This window comes from Crocodylus porosus, unplaced genomic scaffold (assembly GCF_001723895.1).
Source record: "Crocodylus porosus isolate Cpor-Errol unplaced genomic scaffold, CroPor_comp1, whole genome shotgun sequence".
Taxonomy (NCBI): Eukaryota; Metazoa; Chordata; order Crocodylia; family Crocodylidae; genus Crocodylus; species Crocodylus porosus.
The window spans coordinates 91,224,122-91,242,174 of NW_017728931.1; the positions used below are offsets into that span (position 1 = coordinate 91,224,122).

General features: G+C 40.5%; 1 protein-coding gene across 1 annotated transcript in view; it reads left to right on the top strand.

Moving 5' to 3' along the window:
• YAF2 (YY1 associated factor 2) overlaps window positions 1–18,053 on the top strand; it is a 37,468-nt gene that overhangs the window by 15,359 nt on the left and 4,056 nt on the right. The window contains exons 2-3 of the mRNA XM_019543371.1: window positions 12,264–12,296; window positions 16,115–16,267. Coding sequence (XP_019398916.1) covers window positions 12,264–12,296; window positions 16,115–16,267 — 186 coding nt within the window. The remainder of the gene's footprint in view (window positions 1–12,263; window positions 12,297–16,114; window positions 16,268–18,053) is intronic.

An 18,053-nucleotide genomic window follows, 5' to 3' on the forward strand; every position in this document is an offset into this window, starting at 1 on the left:
TGGGGTCGTTTGACCCCAGTATTCTTTCCTGCCATGGCAGGGGGTCGGACTAGATGATCTACTCAGGTCCCTTCTGACCCTAGAAACTATGAAACTATGAGCCCTTGTCTTTCAGTGGCATCAGTATTGGTTTGAAGACATAAGTGTGGCAAATTCAGGTGAACAACTACTGTTTGGGACAGTAGATGATTAATATTTTAAATTATTTTCATTTGCAATGACTTAGTTAAATATTTTCCTTTGGTTTCTTCCTGTATCTTGAAGATTTGGACTGAGTAGCATTTTTTTGAATCTATAGAAATTCCATGGCTATGGATTTGTGAGATATGGTTACAAATTAAAGATCATGAGTTTCAGTATTTTCCATATAGAAAATGCTGTAACTGTATTATGATACGAGTGTGGGGGGGTGGGGGGATAGGTTTGGTCCTATTACTTCCTTTTCTCTAGTAATAAACTCCTGGGTCAGAAAACAGTCTGACTGGAAATGAACAAGTGTCTTCATGGGATGCTCCCATTACAATTCCATAGTAAGGCAGGTTTTGAGATGGGGGTCAGACTGATGTACATGTACTTTCTACCCAGACAAAGAATTAGGATATATAAAAATTAGAAGAAATTGTTAAAGATGTTGTTGTTAAGGTATGTATCAGCACAGTTTACTCTTGGAATTAAATGTATGCATATAACTTTGCATTACTTCTTATTAAATATTCAGAGTGCAAAATAGAACTGGGAGTAGAGGACAGGTACTAAAGTCATTTAGTTTCTCTGTGCCTTTTTCTAAAATCCTATGCTTTTTTCCAAATCCCTGCAGCTAAGGAGCTAAAAACATTCATATTGATAGTGAGGTTATATTGAATGATTCACACTTACAAAACAGTTGGTCATTCTCAGGAAAAGAATGGGAAAGGTGTAAGTTAGAAAATGGGAAACTTGATTTAATCATGGTTTCTGGTATTGTGTAGTTTTAAAATGTAGGATATTTGTATTGGTATTGAGCTTATTTGGGATCACGTGATTCTAAATCATTTGTCTATCATTAAAAATATTTGAATACTGGTCCTATTGTTGTAACTGAGCAACTTTGCTTACTTATTTTGATTAAACTTCAGTTAAGTCTATGTAATTTATTTTATTTTATTTTGTGAATCTTTCTTTAGAAAATACATATAATAATTCTCAAATATTCTCTGTTATAACTCTAAAAATAACTAACAAAACCAATAACAACTGAAGCTAAATGCTTTTATTAATTTTTTTATTAGATTTATAACCTTTCCTATCCAAAAGGCTCAGAGTAGGTTATTGTCCAGTACTTATTAATAATATGTGTTCTAGATGTAACCATCTTCTTAGGAAGATTTAAATACATTTCCCCCATTTTGTATGTAAAATATATCTGCTTGTTTTATATTTCTAGTATTTGCTGTAAATTGACGTGATAGGTGTTTCAAGTGATAATTTGTGTGCATGTCTACACATGTGTATAATCATTTTATCAAATTCTTAATATGTTCTTCTCTCATTGTTGTGTTTAGATTACTGAGTGCAGGCCTACATATTTGCTTCTATTTGGAAATGAGGCTAGTTGCGGCAGGATGATGTTGATAGAAAACATGGAAAGATACGAGTTGTTTTTTTTTCCTTGGAATTTCAGTAATGATTATGAACTTGAAATATGGACTTGGGGGTATTTCTCAAGATCTTTGATATTATTAATACTTTCTTAAGATACAAGTACTTTGGACTGAGATGGGGCATGAGATAATTTTCAAATGGGCTTTATCATATAATTTGACATGGGGTAGAACTAGAATTCACTCGCATCTTGTAGGAATCAAGTGAACTCTGTGTCTATCTACACTTGAATTTAGCCAAAAAGCTGAGAAATAATGACTTTCTACTAAGGAAACTTAAAAAAAACCAAAACTCTACACCCAAATTTCAGGAAAAATGGAAGAATTATAATTTTGTTGTTGTTTTTATTTTCTAAGCCATTTGTGTGATCTGATAAAATACTCCAGCTGTACTTTGGTCTTTAGATAACCTAGCATTCTTAATTGCCTTGTGTACTATTCTTACACCTGTATATTAGTATTGAATTGGCTTATTAATATTATGCTGTAGTTTATCCCATTTAATATTTAAGACTATCCCTATGCAAAAGTAGTTATTTAGTAGAATGTCTGAATTATTGGTACAGTTTTTTGTCTGTATTGTTGACATTTGGTATGAGGTGGTAAGCGTGTAACATGGGGCTCTCTGGTATTTGTTTTACAAAGCTGCATTACGCTTCTGGCATATATGAGTATTTTTTTTTAAAGAGATGTGTAAAGAAGGTCCGGGGTGGGGCAGGTTCTGACACAATCTCCTGTACTGGATTTAAACAAACAGCGGTGTTAAAATTGGAATGGTCTAAAATATCTTTACAAGTTTTGAGGTGCAATTTCAAGATTTTAGCAGTATATTTTTAAATTGGCCATTATTTGTGAGGTTTTTTTACTTAATATTTAAACGTAACATTTAGAAACTAGAAACTCAGTTTAATAAATGCTGCTATTTGAATTTATATATCAAGCTTGAAGTACATACATCTAATACCAAGTGATTTCTAGTGCACGAGAACAAAAACCTTGTGTTTTTATTATTAGGATTCATTAGTAGATCAGCCGTCAACATGTTTGATAGAGATGGAAAATAGAGAATGAGACAGTAATGGCAGTGTGGTATGATAGTGTGGAATTGTAAATGTATAGCACAATATACAATAGGTGTATAAGGCCATAACTCAAAATAAATTTGTGCAGCATTCACTTTATTATAGAAACAGAAGTCTTACAGGAAAGTTTGATCTATATGAAGCGAATTTTCTGGGTTTTTTTTCTTGCAGATTAGTTCCATGTCTAAAATAATACAGAGAGATGGCCCTTTTCTTGGTAGACAACTTAAAGGCCAATAATATAATAGGATGGTTACTGAAACTGGACCGTCTTTCAAACCTGTCTTCCACAATCTCCCACTTGCCCCTTCACTTCTCTTAGGGCAGAGTTGAACCACAGTTACATCATCCCCCCCCCCCCCCCCCCGCAGTACTGTGGCTGGCACTACAACTGCTATGCTAGTTCATGCAGACAAGTAGGAACTGCCAGTCCGGCACCTTTCACTGGGACTGAACTTGCTATTACATTTTAAGAGAAATGAGTTGGACTTACTCCACTTAAATTATTAGCTATTTTTTTAAAGGTTTTATTAAGTGAGGTAACATAAAAGGATGGAGAAGGAATGTTAGCAGGATGGAACAGTGAAATTCCAGCTCTATTCATCAGCCATTTGAAGGAAATATAGAATGTCTTTAAAAGAATTTGTAGCAACTCAGTCAGGAATACACTGATAACTCTACAACATGTTAATTGGGTAGGAACAGAAGATGCCCATGCCCTTTACATTGTTATGAAAAGCTGAAATAATTGCCAGGGGAGGGCAGAACTAAAACTCAGACTTCAGCTGCTTGCAATAGTACTTGAATAGTTTCATGGGAGGTAGAAGGTGGGAATTTTAGAAGGATGATTATTATTATTTGCTGGTAATGCTCAAAATGTAGAATGAACATAAAAGGGTATGGTAACTGCCCCAAAAATTTACACTTCAGAAAAAGGACAAAACAGGGATGTGTAGGAGGAAAGGAGGACAAGATACAATTAAAGGGTAATTAGTCATGTCCTGATACCAGAATGTTTTAATAACAAGGTTTAAATTTTTGTAAGGCACATGCTATTTCTAAGTACTCTGCAACCTTACCACAGTCAGTCACTTAGTTTATGTAGGTACCATAGTAGAAATGAGCTTTCATGATGGGTACGAATGCAGGGAGGTTAGTGGTCTCATGGCCTAGTTTAGGTAAGCTCAAAACAAGGGTTGGTGGGAGAGGGCTGTTTGTCCCGTATTTGTTTAGAGACAAAAGCAGATAAAGGATCTGAAAGACTGAGGGAAGAATGTTCCAATGGTTGGAATACTTGAGAGACCTGGCTTAGTTTTCAACTTTGCAACAGATTTCCTGAATAACCTTAAGTAAGCCACATACTTATAATTGAGTCACAAAGAAACTAAATAATAATACCCTGGTGAAATACAGAAAGATTATTGTGAGGGTTAGTATGTTAAAGACTATGAGGTCTTCATATACTATGGAGAGGGGGCCTATACAAATACCTGTGATAGAAGATGAAGATAACAAGTTTGAACACTTGTTGAAGAAAGGAGAACCAGTGGCAGGATTTATAGTTAAATGGCAGACATGGTCCTATCAGCAAGCAAATTAAAACATCTTAGACATGTTTTAGCACGAGAAGTGGCAGAATTTGAATATGGTTTGTGCACATGTGTGTTTTGCTCAAGGTGCAGGAGAGGAATAATCAAAGGGGTGTGGGTGATCCGAAAATTGATGTTAGTGATCATGAAGATAATGATAACATTCATAATAATTCTTTGGATCAAATATAATCTGACCAAATTCAGACAGCTGGAGGCATAGCTGCATATTCCAGAGATTATGAATGAAATCCCTGTTTAATGGAGAGAGAGGAAGGAAGATTTGCAACGGTAAGAGAATTGCTCTTCAGGCCACAGAATGACTGATTAGATTTCAGGCATTAGCTCCAAAAAGCTGGCTGAATTAAGTATCATAAACTCTGAGGATGCTTAGTTGGGATTCCCTGAACTTGTTTTGACTTACAGCTCCTGTTAAATTTGAATAAGGTCAGCGGATCTAATTATATAAGTCAGGGAAGTCAAACATATGGCTCATGGGAGCCCCATAATCTGGCTCCTTGGTGCTGCCCTGTTGTGTGCAGTGCTGGGCCAGCCCTGTGCATGGGACCTGTGAGTTGTGCTGCCCATGGCACTCACTGGGCCTGTCTCTGGGCTGCATTACCCTCAGTGCTTACTAGAGCCAGTCCTGTGCTGTGGTATGGATAGCACTTGCTCAGGCCAGCATCCCAGACTGGCTCAGGCAGGTGCTACATGTGCTGGATCAGGCATGGGGGTGGAAGAGGGAGACTCCTTGGCTGATGGCAAGCGAAACTCAGGGGCATCTGAACCCCAAGTCTCCAGATTTCGGCTTGCATGTAGGATGCCTGCCAAAGGTTTTGAAAGTATATGAAGCCCCAGGCTCAAGTGGAGGATACTTGCCGGTAGCAGGGCCACCTATGGTTCTTGAATGATTCAAATGGATTTGGACCTGATCTGGCTAATTTGACGTGGGGCATGAAAAGTTTTCCTTTTAAAAATGAAATGTGGGTAGGAAGGGGTCTGTGGGCCTGATCCACCGTTTGGACCAGCCCCATGCTACTCATCCTGCCTGCGGCACCAGGTGAGTTTGACATCCGCTGATTTAGACCAATTCAGGAGCATGATGCAGCTTTTGCAAGGAACCCTAACGTCCTTTGAAGACCTGTTGCAGATACTGAAAACAAACTCTGAAAAACCTGTATATTGCCGAAATAACTTCGCTCGTGTGTAAGTGTGTGTACGCATACCTCTGTAGTAGAAAAGTTATATACTGTATTTACTGGAATATAAGATGAGGTTCCCTCCCTAGTTGACATGGATACAAGGAAACCTCTCTAAATTATTGTCTGTCTTTGAACTGCTGTTAAAAGCAGCATCTGCTTAGTAATGGAAACTAACTATGAAGTTGATTTAAAGGCAGCCATGCTAAGCATGATTGTAAAATGCATGGCCCATATGGGGCCATATGAGGCTGGCTGGATATATAATACACACACACTGGAGATCGATGGATAGATAGATAATAGATATCTATCACATGCATGTACATACACTCTCTCTCTCGGTAGGGGCTATGTCAGTTTACTACCGTGGTGGAAGGTAGTGTTGATCCAGGTGCTATACCTGGAAAGGAAGATCTCCTTCTCCCTGACCTTGAATGGCGTTGTATAGTTGAGGGTGGAGTGTACTGCAGGCAAGCACCCCTATGAGAGTATACCATAGTCTCCTAATGCAGTGTTTTTCAACCAGTGGGTCGTGACCCAAAAGTGGGTTGCAAGAATATATGAAAGGGTCATGACTAAACTTTAAGAAAAGATCAACAAACTTTTTAAAAATGGATTCTCCTTTAAAAGAGAAGGCATGGGAAACTGGCTTTTCCCTTGCAGGCTGGCAGAGGTTCCAGACTGTGAGGGGCTGCTTGGGGGCCCCCATGCTTCCCCCACGCCATGCGCTGGGGGCAGTGGGTCAGGAGTGAAGGGCACTGGGTTGAGACTGGCCATTTTTTTTTTTTTTTTTTTTTTTTACAAATGGGTCCTGGTACAGAAAAGGTTGAGAACCACTGCCGTAATAGGAAGATCTCAGCTACGCACTTCATTCTATAGAGATGGGGGATTGTTCCTTAGCTTGCTCCTTTAGCTGTTTGGCTAAGGCGGGGGGGAGCAAAATACGGCCCATCACCTGGCTGGATCTGGCCCGTTGTTGCCTCTGCAGTGCTCCACATGGGGCTGAGACCCACCTGCTCCCACTGAGGCAGCCAACATCTTCACTCCCTGTAGCCCCAGCCAGTTTGCAGCTTCTGGCAGAGCTGTTACCAGCATGGCTGCAGCTGCTGGATGTTCCTCTGCTTCCCTCACCTCCAGCAGGAGGTGCTCCCCCCACCCTCCTGGAGTGGTGGAGCAGGGGGCAGGAGTGGGAGGAGGAGCAGCTGGAGGCAAGGGGAGCACAGCAGCATCTGGCTAGCCACAGTGGGAACCGCCCCATTGGAAGCTGCATGTGCTGGCTGGGGCTGTTCTGCTTCTCTTGCTTCCAGCTGCAGCTTCTGCTCCTGCTGAGCCTCTCTAGGTGGGGAGAAACTTCAGCAGAAGGCTCCTGCCCTGCGCATGGAGATTCAGCTCCAGGTCCTGTCCGCCTTCCACCTGCTTCACCCACCCACTGGCTGCTCATCAAGCTGAGTGGGTGGAAGGTGGCCAGGAGCTGGAGCCAAAGCTCCGTGCACTGGGTAGGAGCTTCCTGCTGAAGCTACCTGCCCACCCACCCAGAGCGGTGTGGCAGGGGCAGGAGCAGTGGCAGCAGTAGCTGCATCTGCAGGCAAGAGAAGCAGAACAGCCTCACTGGTCTCAGCCAACACAGGCTAGCCTGGCACAGCACGGTTCTGGCCACAAAGCTGGGAACCGCACAGCATGGCATAGAACTGTTCGTCTGTCCTGGCTGTTGTGTGCAGTTCTCGGCTGCAAGGCTGGGACCACATGGTGCGGCATGGAGCCAGCTTGGCCTGGATCATCCTGGCTGCAGCACATGGTTCTCCACTCCAATCACAGGACCCACATGGTGTGGCATGGAGGGAAAAGGCCATGCCAAGCTGGTGCCATGCCATGTGGCTCCTGGCCTTGCAGCCAGGAACTGCACACCACTCCCAGCCTATTTCTGTGCCAAGCCATATGGTCTCCAGCCTTGCAGCTGGAACCACATTGTGCTGGGCCAGGCTGGGCTGGCCCTGTGCCACACCATATGGTTCCTGGCCATGCAGCTGGGAACTAGGCACTGCATTCAAGATGGGATGGGCAGGGCTGGTTTCCCACCTCCCACCATACCTTCAACACACACATGCTTCCACAGTCCCCGCATACTCCCCCCTCTCATAACTCCATATCATACCATAGCCCCCCAACACAGTCCCACACCCTTCCACCATAACACCACACACCCCAACCCTTACCATGCTCCCAAATGCACCCACATCCTCCCAAATCCTCTACATAGAGTCCTACTCTGTCACCCATACTGTACCCACACCCACATCCTCCCACCCCAATCACATACCCCACAGCCTACTTGCTATACCCACGCCCACACATACACATCCCCACTCCCCAACCACACATCCCCTATACAAGAGTAAGAGTATATTTTACTGTTCTGGTGGTAAAGGTCAGGGGTTAGGGGTGGGATTTCTGGTCCCAGGATACTGACCAGAAGGCAGGGGGAGGGGCTACCCATGCTTCCTTTGACAGCTCACCAAAACTTTTTAAGCAGCCTTCCAGCCAAAATAATTGCCCAGCCCTGGGCTAAGGGCAAGTGAGATGAGGGGCATTTGAACCCCAAGACCTCTAGGCTTTGGGAGTATTTGAAGCCCCAAGCTGCAGAGTCTGGGATGTAAGATGATGCTAGTGCTGGTGGTAGTGCGACATGGACCTGACTGAGCTGTAATTAGTGAACGGAATTTGGAACTGATTTGACTAATTTAACATAGTTTGTACTATATACAAATAGGAGCAGGAGTGATACTTAAATGCATCTATGCTAAAACTTGCAAAAGTTTCAAGTCAATTAAAATGCATCAATTTTGGATGAATTAAGTCAGTGGATACCTGTATTAATTTCTTTATATGTGAATTATTACAGATATGTTTATTTTTAGGTCAGTATTTATTTTCAAATTTGTTTCTTACTTACATGTGCTGAAGGAGAGCAGGGTTTGATGGTAAGGAAGAGAGGAAGGGGCTGCAGGGGACAAGTTGTGGGTGTAGAGAGCAAGGGGGCTACCTGACCCTCCAGATTTATTTTCCTTGTTGTAGCAATGGGAGGGAGACAGATTCAAGGCAGACCTCCAGTGCTTAGATTCTATACCTGGGAAATTGAATCTAATTATTCATTGCTCATCTTATGATCAGGGTTGTCTTATGTTCAAGTAAAAACAGTATTTGTAAGTGGATTTTAGTTGTAGTCTATTAGCAGTAAACTTGCCAAAGTTTGACCAGAGAAGTTGTCTGAATGGATTATAAACTCCTTGCAAAACAAGCCCTTTGCTATTAATGTTAATCCTTGACAAAACCCTACAAGAGTGAAATCTACTTCAGAATGCTGATGAACTGGATGAACATACAGCTGAATATCTTATCTTTGACAGAAATTGGCCTTTTGACCGTCATCAGCTGCTGATAATTACCCGCAGGAATGGTGTGAAGTCAAAGAAGTCCTGAAACATACTGAGAACTACTCAATACAAATTCCATTTTATAGGAATACTGCTTTATATTATGGAAGTGATTCTCTTTCAAATGGGAGACATTTAGCCATTTTTCTGGTTCATAAAAAAGGGGTTAATTTGAAAGCTTAAAATAAAGGTTCATTCCCTACTGATCCTGATAACCAAGGTGCACATCTGGTGTAATGGTTTCTATATCAGATATTTAGATAATCATGCCTCCAGAAAAAAAAGTTGTGATTTTTATGAATAAAAAGAGGTTTCTGGCAGGGGCAAAATTTGTATCAGTGATGGTGGTGTTAAAGTGATGTTGTAGCTGTGATGGTCCAGGAATTATGTGAAAAGCAAGGATTTTTGTGGGTGCGATCTTTTATTGGACAAACTGCAAGGGTGGGATAAAGTTCAACAAGCTTTCGAATGCAAGGCATTTTTTTTCAGGTCTTATAAGAGATTAAAGGCAATGGAGGATAAAATCCTTCTCACTTTACAAATCCACTTGTCAAAAAATGATGGGCGTTTACAGTGGAGGAAGGAGAAATGTTTCCAAGTAAGCCGTGAGGAATAAAAAAATGCATGCATGCGACTTGGAGTCTGTTTAAGGGTAGAAGATGAAAAAAGGAAGTTTGGAGAGTTCTTCAACAGTATTTTGCTCTGTGTTTTGGTTGTGAACTGCATTTTTTTTTCCTAATGAAAACATACTGGTCTGAAAACTGGAACTGTTTCAGTCAAGAATAGCTCAGGTATTTAGTAGTTACTTTGGTCGCTTTACATGAGCAACTTGTTTGCTTTGTGACTGAAAGGCTGTGTCCCTGAAAATTGAATGAGTTGAATTGGTTCTAACTCTAGAAGGTGATCTATTATGTTTTATCAGCACTATATACTAGCTCCCTATGTGACCTAGATTCTAGAGGCAGTGGCATATCTAGGCCATGACTTCCCAAACTTCATGGTATGGAGAACTGTGCTAGCAGTACATCAGAAGCCCCAAGGATGAGCTGAATTTGAATATATTCTTTCATTAAAACCCAACATCGTAACATGTTATTTATTAATAGATAGACATTGCTTGTTTGTGTTCCTCAGTTATAACAGAAAAGATGAGGAAAGTAATGCCACTGGAGACAAAGAAAAGATGAAGTTCATTAGGCCAGAGCTCTAGTGGCTTTATCTTGTTAATGTCTGCTGGCTATTAGAACACTCCTTATATAAGATAGCGTGAACTAAATATGTCATGTTCCATACTTGGCACTCCTGCTCTTTGAAGTAGATGGGCCTGTCTTACCTAGGAGTGAAAACATAAAAACCACTACGTTCAAATTGAACCAAAAGGTGCAAGGAGATTGAATTTCATGAGGTAGCCCATTGTTGAGAATCCCCTCACTAGTTGGTCTTTAAAATACAATAAAATTTAGTACAGAAAGAGTACATGATTCTTCTTTTCCCTAGGCTGCATCTACACATGCAAGTAATGCAAAATGCCTGGGACCGTAGCACCTTGAGCTGGGTCAGGAGCTCTGGGGGCTAGCCTAGGGTTGCTGTCCCCACAGCTCAACATGCTGCAAAGGGGCTGGCTGGGATGCGAGGGTGCTCCAGTATAGGGCTAGCTGGCAGGCTGCCCCCATACTGAAGCACCCTTATGCCTCAGCCAGCCAGCATCTACATGTACGTTGCTGTAGACTACAGAAAAACCTCTAAAGCAGGATAGTACTTGTAAATGCTCCAGTGTAATTAGCTTACTCTAGCCTAATGGGGCTGCGTGTATAGATGCCAAGATGTTTACTGTGGTGCTAATTAGGCAACTGCAGTAAATGTTTTGTGTAGACACACCCCTAAAGTCTTGTGGAGTTTATATGATTTCTCAGGATTAAGATTTTGTACCTGTGGGCTTTTTAGTACATAAGTGGTATATGCACACAGATGATGATTTGAGGAAATAACCATTACTACTACTTCATCAAAAAAAGAAAGAAATAGAATGTAATGGTGTACTCACAATGCATACCAATCTGGATCCCTGGTTGCATTACACATTGTGAATTCTTCAAGATGTATAGACCTGTTATTTCTGATAACAGCTTCTACTGGATACGTTAGGTGACAATATCTTCTAATGCCCATCCACTATTTTGGCATTGTTTCCAATGCCCATCAACTATTCTTATGAAAAGTTACTGACCATCTTAGAAGTACGTTTAGCATATTTATGTTTAAGATGATCATTAATTAAGATGTATCCATTCTTTGTCGTAGGACATACAAGTGCTTAGAAAGCTAATACCCTTTGTAGCTATCACAGTCCTCCCTGGTTAACAGCTGCAAGCTGTTAGCTCATGTTGGAAGCTCAAGAATTTGTGGGGGAAAGTAAGGATAGAAAGGAGGGAAGCAAAGAATGGCTAGGGGAAGGAGAATCTGAAAGTGGATATTATGGAGGTACCCCTTATTCAGTATGTGATGTATTTATATATAGCATTTTGCATTAAATGTAACAATCTTACCACCTCCCTTGCATTATGTATTTGCTTTTAGTGAGAATGCCAGTGTTGCATGTGTTTGTTCACACACACACAGACACACACACACACAGACACACACACACACAGACACACACTTTGGCCCCAAGAAAAGCACCTGTATGGTAATAGAAGGCTAGAGTTTAGATAGTTTTTGACATCGTCATTGCGTGGCATTATTATTCTTAACTTTAAATGGGATGTGTAGGTAATGCAGCAAAACTATATTTCAGACACTACATTAGCATTCTTATTTTCATTGCAGAAATGTTTATTTTCTTCATTTTTAAAGAAGCGTGCTAAAGGTCTCTGAAGGGATCCTGACAGCAGTGTGAGAAGTAGATAATGGGTAAAGGTACTGTATGAAGTTAGGTGTAAGCCTAACTAATGGCTAATTATGAACAAGGGAGCAGTGATTGAGAAGGGTGAAGAATGAGACAATAAAGGGCTCTGATGCCACTGTGAAGAACAATCATGTATAAGCCCTAGAAAGAACACTTAGGCAAGCCAGTTAATTATTGGTATTACGGGAATGCCCAGAGGCGCAATGAATGGTCTCTGTTGTGAAGAGCTTGGAGTTTTACCCAATGTAATAGCATGTGTGCCTTTTTGGCCATTGTCTCAATCATTAGTAATTTCACTTTTTCTTCCGTGCATTTCTTTACATGGGCATTATGTAAACAAATCCGTACTTTGGTTTCCTTGAACAACCTTCTTGTGGTGCTTCACTGAATGGTGATCTCTGATCTGAGAACCAGGTCTGTTGCCAGATCTCAAGTAGTGCTGTGGAGGTAAGGATGGCTCTTGGTAAACATTTGAAGCTTTCTCCTTTTTAGGGTTGAGTGTACAATAGAACAAACTAGTAATTTAATCAGAAAATAAAAATATCAATAGAAGCTATTTTTATAAGCTTTCCCATAAACATGAATTTGTCCTTATAGTCCAAATGAACAAGTTCACAATGGTTATGGGACTCAGTTGTTTAAATAAATTAATAGACAAATATTAAAATTCTAAATGTTTCTTGTCCCAAAAATGACACTTACTATGTAGTCTTTAACTAGTTACACCTTTGGGAATTTATCATTTAAAGTGTTATGGATATTCTGGCAATCACTGAAGCCAGTTTTCTGCTGCAGAAGGGGTTTCTTCTTTCCTTTTTATATGCTTTATAGTATTTTTCTTCACAGTTGCTTTTTATACTTGAAAGACATGACTTGACCTACTGATAAGTCATAGGCTATGTTACCGGTTTAAAACTTGATCAACAGTAAAATTATCTTTTAGACTACATGGCCTGCAAAGTATTGGATTGCAGCTCTACCTAAGAAAACAGCTAACCACTAGAAAGAATAAATAAAAAGTGTGACATCAGTTCTTTATCTTAACTTTTTAAAAGAAACTGAAATAACTCTGGGTATTCTAGAAAGTAAAAAGCAAAAAGTTGGTAGTAAATATGGTTGCTGTCTTTTAATGGGAATGTAGACACCTTAATTGTTGCACAGCTTTAGAAATTATTGACAACAAATGCAATATCGCATGTTATACAGGTGGAGGATTTCTCTTATATTCTATTGAGAATTAGTAAGTAGAGGTGTACTAATACATCGGTCTGATGTCGGATCAGCACTGATGTAAAGAAAATTGATTGTATTGGAAATCGGTGTGATGTGGCTGATAATTTGGGCAATAAATGCCTGTGTGCATGCGCAGCTGCAGCACGACACGTAGGCGGTGAGGAGCACAGCCTGGCATCTTGGAGAGTTGCAAGCAGCTGATAAAGCTTGTGTGGTGGAAAGGGCATAGGGGGAGGAGTTCAAGGCCCCCATGGTGAGGGAAGAGTGGGGGAGGGACTGGGGCAAGCACTGCCCAACCGGAGCGGGATGGAGCCGCGGCTCATCTAGTGAGCGTGGGGGAGGGGGCGTTTCCTGCTGCTGCATACTGCTTATCCAGGAGCCACTCATCTGGTGCTCACCCACTTGTTCAGCTGCTCCCGCTGCTCATCTGGGAGGGCATGGGGGGTGCCCCCAGATCTGTGTGGGGCAGGCTGGGGCCAGGGCTATGTGGGGCTTTTCCTGGCCCGCCCCACTCCTCCCCAGACAGATCAGGAGGCTCACAACCTCCTCCCTCCATGCCCTCCCAGATGAGCAGTGGGAGCCACCAGACGAGCGGCCGAGTGCTGGACAGCTGGCTCCCAGATGAGCAGCATGCAGTGACATGAGTGCCCCCAGCCTCCCAGGACCCCCTGGATGAGCCGCAGCTCTGTCCTGTGCCCGCCCTGTCTCAGCTGGGCAGCGTTTGTCCCTGCCCCAGCCTCAGCCCCACCACAGGGGCCTTGATCTGCCCCCGCCATGCTCCTTCCCTCCCCCCTCTCCTTCCACCACGGCAAACTTACCAGCTGCACGTCTCTCTCCAAGTTTTTGGGCTGGTATCAGAAATTGGATCAGTATCGGTCGATATGCTTCTTTAAAAATCAGCTATCGGTATCGGCCCCAAAAATCTATTGGTGCACCCCTATTAGTGAGGTGGGTGTCTGTTACACAGAGGAAGTTGTGCAGATTTTTGAGGCAAAATATAATTTTAGTGGACAGGGTAAAGGTGGATGTCTGACCTGTTGTCAAACTTACTTTGTAAAGGAAAGAGGTAGGCATAGTGAGGGTTCCAGTCACTATGAGGACACTGAATATTTTGATTTTTATTTCCTCATCACCTTTGATCTTCATTTCTCTCTCTCTCATTATTACGACCTTCACCCACCAACTCTGGGGCAGGGTTGTCTCTCTCTTTTCAAATCGTAAAAACAATGCCTCATATAATGCTATACTCATCCTTAATGGATGTTTTAAGCATTATTAGTAAAAACTAATCTCCTGTGTGGGGAACTGAAATTACTTCCAGCCCAAGGCTTCAAGGAGGTGTCTAAGAATTCTTTCATATTCTTCAGTGGGCAAGTCCTTTTTGTTAATGCGTATTCAATTTAGTACATCCATTGTGAGGTACTAGGAAAATGTGTATTAGCTAGCCTATCTTAAAGATGTGCATTAACTAAAGAGCACGGTTTGTTTAGTAACACTTTGTAATGCGCATTGAAATACTTTAATGTGCATTGAAGTGCATATGTAGACATGCCCAGCAGCTTTTGAGATATCTCTCTCCTATTTCTCCAACTACAAAATTATCTCCCACACTGCCAGAAATTAGTCTTAATTTATAAAATCACCGTTTTTTCATTTGATAGGCAAGACACCAAGTTATTCTCAGTTACCATGTATTTTATCTATTAGTAGTTCTATTGATGACCTCTGATCTTTTGCCAGTTTTGTATCTGCTGTATTGGGATTTTTTAACTCCAGGACTTGGTACGAGATAGCTAAGGTTTTTCTATTAAAGGTTGAACCTAAGATTTATTTATATGCAATATTTTTTTCTCTAGTACCAATTTTGTAGCCTTTTAATGTAAAACTTCCATACAGTCCATACTTTCCTGTGTTCCATCTGACTGTCTTTCCTACACCTTATAGTCTTGCTCAACTTGATAGTACTTCCTTAACTGTTAAAAGCATTACTGAGTACACTATAATTTGCTAAAGGGCAGCTACATTGATATTCTGCTTTTGCTATTTCACTTACTACTATACCCAAGCAACAGATGCCATTTGTGTGATCCTGCAGGCTAGAATAGATGCATCTTATAAGTCTGCATGAAAGCCCATATAATCTAAAGACCGATTAAAACAATTGCAACATATTTTCTGAATACTATTCCACAGTGCTCATCATTTGTGCTTTTATTTCTAAGGAATACCTAGAGCGTTGGAAATTCTGTTTAGTAAAGGATTTTGAGACTTCAAAATTGTCTTTGTTCTAAACCAGTATAAACTTGAAAATGTGGGGAGTTCCATCAAAATATTTCATTTTACAGAGCATTTTGACTTTGATAAATCTGTATATTCTGATGGATGGCTTGTGTGACGTTTTCATGGCCACATCTAGGAGTGTCACTATCTGAACACTTGCATCCCAATGCATTTGTCACATATTTTTTCTAACAAAGAATCAGATTTTAAAAAAGAATTAATAAATTGTGATTTATTTGCCATGATTTACAATTTCAGTCAGTAAATTTCTGTGTAGACTTGAAGGAGTTCATTTTACTCTGTAAAGCCTACAGTGGCTTGCAACTAGTTACATGAAAGATCAATTCTCTCCTCTAGTGTTATTGTTCAGTTACTGTAAGCAGAGGTACTCAAACTAGGACCCCCTCTTAGTTTAAGCAAGGGGGCAGCTGTCTAGACATTCTCTGTGAAAGATGTGAACTCACTTTCTTGGTGTGTAACAGTCTGCATATGTACACTTTGGGCACATTGCCCTGTCTCTAAATCCTTTAATATGTGTGTCTCTTTTAGAGACGGCATAAGACGAGATAGATCAACAGGCTAATAGGTAGCATATATTGGGTCTTAATCGGGTATGTTTGTTGTTATGAAAACTGGCTGTTTGATAAGTTTTAGTGTTGCATTTTATATTGGATATTGTTGCTTTTATAACTGAAACAAAGACAGTATAAGACTGATGTTATAAAACTGAAGTAATATATATGTGCACACAGGAAACCTCGACCTGTCTCTCAGCTGGTTGCACAACAAGTTACCCAACAGTTTGTGCCCCCTACACAATCAAAGAAAGAGAAAAAAGACAAAGTAGAAAAGGAAAAATCTGAAAAGGAAACAGCTAGCAAAAAGAACTGTCATAAGAAAACCAGGTAAAATAATGTAAATGTTTGTGATATTCATAAAAATATTAAATGTTATGAATTTTCACTGGCTTTGCTAGTTCTGCTTATAAACCTGTTAAAATCAGACTAAATAATTATGTTGACGTTTCATTGTTAGGAAGTTGTTAGGTAATGTGAAGAACACTTGAAGTTTTTAAACTTGACTGTAGTGGGAACAGAGTGGAGAGAATGAGAACAAGAGAGAATTGGATATTGGCATTAAAGGGGGACAAAGTTTTCCTCACATAGAAAAATTATCTGCATCTACAACAAGTACATGTACATGCAAAATTCCAGTAACTGGGAAGAGGTGGATGGCAATTCTTTGTATAGAAATGGGCAGGAAAGGGGAAGCTATCAGGTTCTTGAAGAGCAGAATAGTAGTGTTCTTAGTCATGATACTGAATTTGGGGGTGAGATACAAAGGCCAACTATTGATTGATTTATTTTTTTTCACCAGTCATAAGGCTAAATAAACATGAAATAGGCTAATGAATTACCTATTGACAGAAATCAATTTTGTACATCTGGGTTACTGAAAAAATACTGGATTCTTAAAATACCATTCTTAAATGACAAGGTAAGGAAACAGCCATCAAAGACTTGATTTTTGCTGTGAAGCACGAGCAGCTTGCAGCTAGAAGAAAAAACATGCACAGCAAGATATAAGCAGTAAGTTTTGCCCCAATTGCTCCACAAGTGATGTACTTTAGTCCAAAATATGCAACTAAAATGCTCAAAAGCCTGCAATAAATGCAATCTAATTAGGAGGAAGAGAAAAAATGAAGTAGCATCACTGAGTCTTTTTGGAGTACAACTTGGTCCAGGAAGTTTCTGTGGGATCACCTCTACAGAAAAGTAGTAGACACTTCTTATGTGTTGGAAGAAATGAGATTTCTGGGCTTGTCCAGGGATTAGAAAAGATTGTAAGATGAAAGAAGACATCCCCAAACTAGCGAGTTTGTGTTAGCTAGAATTTAAGCAGTTGTTGGAATTCATTTTGTCAATGGGAAGAGAACCTAAACGATATGTTTAGAAATGAGAAAAACATTGTATGGGAATATTTAAAGTTCAGAAGTCTTATGTGGAAATTGAAAAAAGGTCGATGCAGGATAAAATTGGTAGCAACATAAAAGGGAACTTGGAGTAAAGTGCCACTGGACTCAGAATTTACTGAAAATAGCAAAAATCAGATGAATGGTTTCATTACACAAATAGTCAAATGACACAAAGAAGCAAAAGCAGTACTGTACTTGAAGTAGCTATACTGTTACTGATTAAGACTACTCTGCATGGTTTAAGAGGGTTATTTAATAAAGCAAAGAGGGAGAAAAATTATTGCTGGTGCTAGAAATGAGTATAATAAAAACAGTACACATACTGCTGGTTAATCGGTAAGACTTAAATTCCCTTTCTGGCTCATAGCCCATTTGGGCTGGTAATAGCGAATCTTTCCTTTCCATGCTATATCGTGGAGCAACAAATCAGTTCATTTTTCAGCAGTCATTTATTTCCTTAAGCATTGTCATTTCTGTCTTGGAGGTAGTCCAGTGGCCATTCTAATGCTTCTGCAAATCTCCATAGTGTGAAATCACAAGGAGTCTCGGATGACCCTGGTTCTAATTCTGTCAGAGCTATAAATCTATGTGGAGGGTGGGGTGAGATTTTGGCTTTAAGAGCACACCACTAAATCATGCTGTTTTCTGTTAATTTCTTTACTTCCAAGTTTGTCCTGGAAAAAGTTGCAGAGCCAGTTATCTATAGGTTGTGTGGT